Here is a 7043-nt window from a genome sequence, read left to right on the forward strand (position 1 = left end):
TATATATATATATATATATATATCATAAATAAAGGTGAAAACCCATTCATTAGCTTTGACCATACCCACAAAGTAGGGTGGAAAATTAAAGCAATTATCTGACTAACTCTGGCAAGAGTAAAGAATATATATCCTTCCTTGGAAGTATTGCCTTGAATTCTAAAACAAAAAGCAGGTTATAGGATATTTTTTCTGAACTCTTTAGGTAGTTACCTCAGATTTGCTCCATGTGTATTTTTGTTTGAATGCATACGTATAATGACAACTGTACTGTTCTCTGAAAGATTTAGAGCGATGCTATGATTTCAGATCCAGGTTGTTTCTAGGGATGAAGCAATTAAAAGAGAATGAAAAGCCTGGGAAATGTCTTCTTATTTGACATGGAAAGGAGAATGGCTGTGGCCTTGCCTTTTTCATTTACATCTTGAAATCCTATCAAATTTGGTTATTGACCTTTGGACTATTATAACCAAGATCTTACTAGAAGATCCAAAAATACATCCATACACTCTTTTTTAAAAAGCTACCTCCTTTTATCTTTTTCAAACTTAAAAAGGGTTTATTTGTTACTTCATATATATTTTTTCAGTGGTTCTCAACCTTCCTAATGCCGTAACCCTTTAATACAGTTCCTCATGTTGTGGTGACCCCCAATTTCATTGTTACAAATTGAACATAATTAAAGCATAGTGATTAATCACAAAAACAATATGTAGTTATATATGTATTTTCTGATGGTCTTAGGTGACCCCTGTGAAAGGGTCATTCGACCCCAAAAGGGGTCGCGACCCACAGGTTGAGAACCGCTGATTTAGTTTCTACTAATAAATATAAGACTTTAAATATATTGAGACAATTTCTGTTAGAAAGTTTTCATTGTGTAAGGCCACCTTCTTTAATTACAAAGATGAAGAGAGTAAAGACAACAAATAAATGACATCAGTCTTTGTTTATACCCAGATGACATATGTGACATGCATGCTATAACAACTCTTTCTACATCCTGGCAGGCATAATTAATCAATCATGATACTCTTTACCACAAAACCAGGACCCACGCTTAGAATCCTCCTCAACAGAGCATTGCCAGGTGCCACCACCAATTAAAGTCCATACCTGAAACTAAAACCTCGTTGCCATTCCCTTCTCTTACTGGTGCTGAGTAAATAATAGGTGGTTAGTCTACAGGTGATAAAACATAAAAGACCAAAGATGATTGCTATTGTTTAAACCTATCCGCTTTTCACAGGAGGGGTGAATAGCTGGTTTTAGGGCCAATCAATCTAACAAATAGGAGTGTCAGTCACTATGGTAACCATATCAAGTCACTGACCTCCAGCCCATCAGTGTAGTCCTGCTTCCTGCCATGTGAGCTTGAGGTCGGCCAACTTACAGAACCATCTGATGGCTACTTGGACTCAGGTCAGTGGTATAGACCACAAAGGGGTTACACACAGAGGGACAGGAAATAGTCTGACCCACATCTTAGGGCTGCCTGGAAAAGGCAGCAGAAACCAAAGAGGAAAGACAAGAAGCAAATGGTGGGTTGCAAATCTAATAGTCAGGGTTGAGGTAACAGCACAGTCGGGATTGCAGGGTTAACCCTGTGCACTGGGACAGCAGGCAGAAGCCTCCCAGAAGCTGCTGGGACACCACTTCCTGCCTGGAGATCTCGGTGCATTTGCACGTGTGCCCATAGTAACACCAGCCCCTGAGCTCCCTGCAGCACTGTTTGCAGGGCGCTTTCCCTTCAGGGATTTCCTCGGATCCCCTCTCACCTCAGTCAGTCAGCATAGGCAGGCGGGGCAGGCATTGTTATCTCCCATTTTACAATTGAAAGGCACCTCCTTTATCCAAAATCACACAGCAGTCCAAGCCTAAAGTTACTTTCATCTGAAATATCCCCAAAAAGTGTCAGAAGCTGGATATTTTGAATTATTTCCCATTCGAATTTTCAGATAATTGTGCCAGCCCGCTCCATGTGCATGTTACAGAGGCGTTTGCAGTTGAATGGTTAACCAGTTGAGGGTTACAGACAGGATTCGGAATCATTTGACGATGGGCATGCCCTTCTGGGCCCTCAGCCATTGAAAGAGACTTTCTGTTCATTTCTCTAACAGCTGGTGACCCTGTTGCAGATGTGGGTTGTCCCTTTGTATTTCACAATAAAACTTTACTGGTGGCGGTTTCTGTCCATGTGGGGAATGTTCTCGGTTATCACCAGTTACATCCTCTTCAGAGCTACGCGAAAGCCCCTCTCCGGGAGAACACCCCGGTAGGTATTCTACTTGTTTCTTCTCCACCATGCCCTTTATTGTAAACACTAAGAAGTATATTTAATTTCCATTTTCCTGGAAGGGGGGCAAGGGGGGGAGGATGTTATGCTTTTTTTTTTTTTTTGTCTTCAGTAACAAAACTGTTTGGAGATTAGCCATACCACTCTCAGTTCACATTCATTATTTAATGGTGATTCAGACATGCCTGTAAAATTTATTACTTTAGCTATTAAGTAGTGAAGGCCAGGAGAAAGAGAAGTGAAACTGTTAAGTTTTCCAGAGCACTATTTGCATGTTTATTTTTAACTCAGCATTTTGTTTATTCCACTATAAGTTGTCAGGCACATTTTATAACAGAGCAAGAGTTAGAAGTCCGTATTTTTAACAACTCTGCATGAGGTTTATATCATAAGAAATGATTTATTACTCTCATAACAAATGAGGCTTTAATGACCACTGTCAACCTCTGGACATTTATATAATTTCATCACATTATTCACATCTTTCCAAAGTGCTTATAATGTGCCCACAGCTTGCTCTCCCTCTCCTTGTTCTTTAGATAAGATCTGAACCCAATTCCAGCTAAAACTGAAATAGGAGAAAGAGAAAATAAGTAAAGAGTTTAATGGTAATAAGACAATGCCAAATGTTGATCTTTGTTGGAAAATAAGTCATAAACGCTGGTAAAATATTTTTATGATTATTTAGCCATTCAGTTGTTTGTGTTTAATCCTCTAAAAAAAGTGGGAGAGACAAAATCAGCTTCTCCTCTAGTATGAAGAAGGAAAAATATGCTGTAAGAGGAATTAGATCAATACATGTAATGATAAAGACTGAAATTCAAATAAATGAATTTAGGCTTCTGAGTACTTACACTTAACCCCACATTGGGAAGTGCTTGGGGTGGTGTTAGGAGGCCTTCTATACTGGCCAGTCTAAGGTCTTAGCCTGGTTCCCTCATCAGCAAATGGACAGCTGGGACCCTTCCTTCCTACAGAATGTTGTCAGTTATTTAAGATTTGCGATGTGATCTAAGTTTGAAATGTGCTTCTTTTCCTCCCCTGGATATAGTCTATATTGCATCTCAATGAAAGCAGTTCTCTTTTCCAATGCATCATGCATTCCCCTGGTGAAACGCAGTCCTGTGCACATCAGCTCATTCAACGCCCAACTTCACTCCAGGAAATACCCAAGTGCTGCCTTGTTACCCCCATGGCTCCTATAGCTCAGATGGCCGGGGTCCCACACCCTCTGCTTCTTGTGCCCACAGTGCATCCCTGTCTGCTTCTTCCTGCCCGCGGAGCTCTGAGCCCTGCAGTAGTCTCAGGGCCAAGCCACTCCACTCCCATGTTAAGCAGACCCAGCTGCCGCTTGGAGAGAAAAAATGGAAGAGGCTAATTAGGCCCCTTCTCTTTTAGAAAAGCAGTCAGGATACAGAAACTCATTGAGTAGAGGTAATGGGCCTAAGGATCTTTATGGATCTTTGCTTAGTCATCACATTATAGCAAATGTGCATGGTGCGGAAGGCAGATCCCAGAGGAGTGGTCTCCGGCGCCAACGCAGTTTAAAAACCGGCTGTTCCTCCCCAAGAGCACACCAAGCCCCTGCTGAGGGGCAGAGTCCCAGATGAGGAGAAGTGGGTTTCGTCTCTACTCGGTCAGGTTGTCTGTCAAGCAATGTTCAGGCTCAAAAATAGGCCACAAAGAGGTTGGCCTGATCCCATTAAGTGTTTTTGTGGGCACTGCTCTGAAGCCCTACCCCAGTTTCCATCCTGGCTTATCAGTCATCAAATTAACAAGGAAGTTCTGGACTCTGGGAACCTGTACCCCTAAAAGGAGGAAAATTTAGGGGGTGATATTTGGGGGGACTTGTGCTGTGGCGCACCAGGAATGGAACTGAGCGCCAGCCTCCTTCCACATCCTCCCAGGCATGAAGCAGCCGTGTGGCCCACTGCATAGCTTTTTCTAAGGGTTTTACTGCTAGGGGTGAGGGGAGCGAACAGGGTCCAGGGTTCCCTTCTAGATCATCTCTACTCCACCCTCCATCCCCATCCTCTCACTTCCCCACCGAGGCCCTGTGGGAAGAAGAAAGGCCTTAAGAGAGGTCATGGTCAGGGCATCCAAGGAGCAGAAAAAAACGAGGCTGAAGCACTCTTGCCAGTTCATCCCAGGGCTAGGGGAGGGGCTCTGTGATGGAAACGAGGTGGGATGAGGGCTGAGGTTGTTTGCTCTGGGGCAGGGAGCAGCAGGAGGAGCAGGAGGAAGAGTAACTCCTGGAGGAGGTGCAGTCTCCTCTTGACTTCTCCCAACTTTGCTTGTCCCTCCAAGGTACTCCTGCCACAAGCACTCTAAGTTAACTAACCCTGGAGCCAAGTGGGAAAAGGAGGGAAGGAGGAGGCAGGGTCCCAGGTAGAGTAACCATCCCTGAAGGCCATTTTCACTTGAGGAAGATGGGTAAATCACCATGAATTTATATATGCATATACACAGAAACACATGTACATGGTGGCTGATATAATATACTTAAGTTCTTTGTATTACATAATAAAATTTTAGAAACTCAACACTGGCTTATGACAATGTTTGAAAAAGATGGAACACTTTATCCTATATCATGCTCTGTGTTTTGCTCCATTTTTCACTCCACAGATTGGTCTACAAATGGTTTCTTCTCATCTATAAACTCAGCTACATATTTGGTGTTGTGGGTTATTTGGCTATCATATTTTCATTGAGTGGACTTCATTTATTTTTCAAGTAAGTATCTCCCATGAGGACATGAATATCTCCAAGCACTTGCTTGGAACATTCATCTGGTCAAGTTCTCTGTATCTATATCTTGCTTATTTGCCTTTTTAAAAAAACACCCCTCCTTACTCCACCTAGAAAAGAACATTCCAAAGGAAGTTATACAGCTTAATGATCCATGCAAATTATTGAGAAGATACCCATGCATGTAACAACTTTTATGACAAATGAATATTTTTCACTTTCTTTTTATTGATTGATTTTAAATCCTCACCCAAAGAGTGAGGATATTTTTTCCATTTGATTTTAAATAAAGTGGAAGGGATGGAGCTGGGAAAAGGGAGGGAGGGAGGGAGGGAGAGAGAAAATAAAACATTGATGTAGAAGAGACACACTGATTGGTTGCCTGGAACCTGCAACCCTGTTATGTGCCCGTGACTGGGAATTGAACCCAAGATCCTTCAATCCAAAGATCAATGCTCTACCCACTTAGCAACACTGGCCAGGGTTCCAATCTATATTTTCATTGGACGGTACAGCTCTGGAATTTTGTTTCTAGTACCCATGAAATCCCTTTTGCTGGGGACAGTTGGAAAAGGAGAAAAGTGAGTGCTTAGACATTGAAAGGGAAGTAATGAGATAACAGAGCAAGAAAATCTTGGGGGAAATAAAGGAATCGGGATCATTGTATCTATGACTCAGACCAAGTTCCCATTAGGGAGAGGGTGGCTGAGATGTGCTGTGGAGAAGGCCCTCACCGAAAAGCTGAGGCTGTGTCATCAACCTGTGTTCAGGAAAGGGCCTTTCAGTCACACGGCATAGCTATGGACACCAGCTCACACAGAAACTCACCAGATGCCTCTCACATCAAAGTTACTCTGTGGCCATAATAGAAATTGAAAGGCAGAGATTAGCAACCCTTAACTCATAAAATAAGGAGGCGATGGGAGAGAGCGCCAGCCCTGGTGGAAGGGACTCTTCCTATGGCAACAGCGCAATCCGATTTCATAAGCACTTCGTGAAGCTGTCGGAACAGGAGCTCCTACCACTTTCTAGCTGGAAAGGGATAGAAAGTAACTGTACAGATCTGTAATTGCTAGTTTAAGATAGAGAAAGACACTGATTTCTTTCTTTAGCGTACTGTCTTTGAGTGAATGCAAAAATACTGTAAGGGCTTTTATTAAGTCACTTGAAACTATGTTGTCCCAAGGCTATATTATCTCATAAGATTTTAAGATCCTTAACCATGACTGCTCCTGCAACGAGGAATACCAAGGCCTTAACCCTGCAGGTTGGGAAGGAATTATTTTTTCCCTCTGAAGTGTTGATTATCATTGCACTGAGATCCTCTTCCGTGGAGCCATGAGTTTGTTACTATACTTTTTATCAACACCTGCTCCCTTGGACTTGGAGGGAAGATCATCTTCACTCCTCCCACACTCCTAGTTGTAAAGTTACCCAGGCAAATACTATGCAGCAGTAAAACAGAAGGATCTCTTACCCTTTGAGACAGCATGGGGGTACCTAGAGAGTATTATGCTAAATGAAATAAACCAGTCAGAGAAAGACTGGTATCACATGATTTCACTTTATATGTGAAATATTAAGAACAAAATAAACTGATGAACAGAATAGATCCAGAGACATAAAAGCATGGAACATACTGTCGAATCTCAGAGGGAAGGCGGGGGTGGGTAGGAAGAGATTAACCAAAGAACTTGTATACATACATGCATAACTCATGGACACAGACTATAGTGTAGTGAGGGCCTGGGGTGGAGGTGAGGGGGCTACAAGGGGTAAATAAAGCATATATATACTGATGAACAGAATAGATCCAGAGACATAAAAGCATGGAACATACTGTCGAATCTCAGAGGGAAGGCGGGGGTGGGTAGGAAGAGATTAACCAAAGAACTTGTATACATACATGCATAACTCATGGACACAGACTATAGTGTAGTGAGGGCCTGGGGTGGAGGTGAGGGGGCTACAAGGGGTAAATAAAGCATATATATAT

At 42.5% G+C, this 7043-nt stretch overlaps 1 protein-coding gene across 1 annotated transcript in view; it reads left to right on the top strand.

The window, feature by feature from the left end:
• Positions 1-7043, top strand: part of RNF175 (ring finger protein 175) — a 28536-nt gene that overhangs the window by 12249 nt on the left and 9244 nt on the right. The window contains exons 4-5 of the mRNA XM_006770145.1: positions 2121-2275; positions 4925-5032. Of these exons, the coding sequence (XP_006770208.1) occupies positions 2121-2275; positions 4925-5032 (263 nt within the window). The remainder of the gene's footprint in view (positions 1-2120; positions 2276-4924; positions 5033-7043) is intronic.

This window comes from Myotis davidii, unplaced genomic scaffold, assembly GCF_000327345.1.
Source record: "Myotis davidii unplaced genomic scaffold, ASM32734v1 scaffold323, whole genome shotgun sequence".
NCBI lineage: Eukaryota > Metazoa > Chordata > Mammalia > Chiroptera > Vespertilionidae > Myotis > Myotis davidii.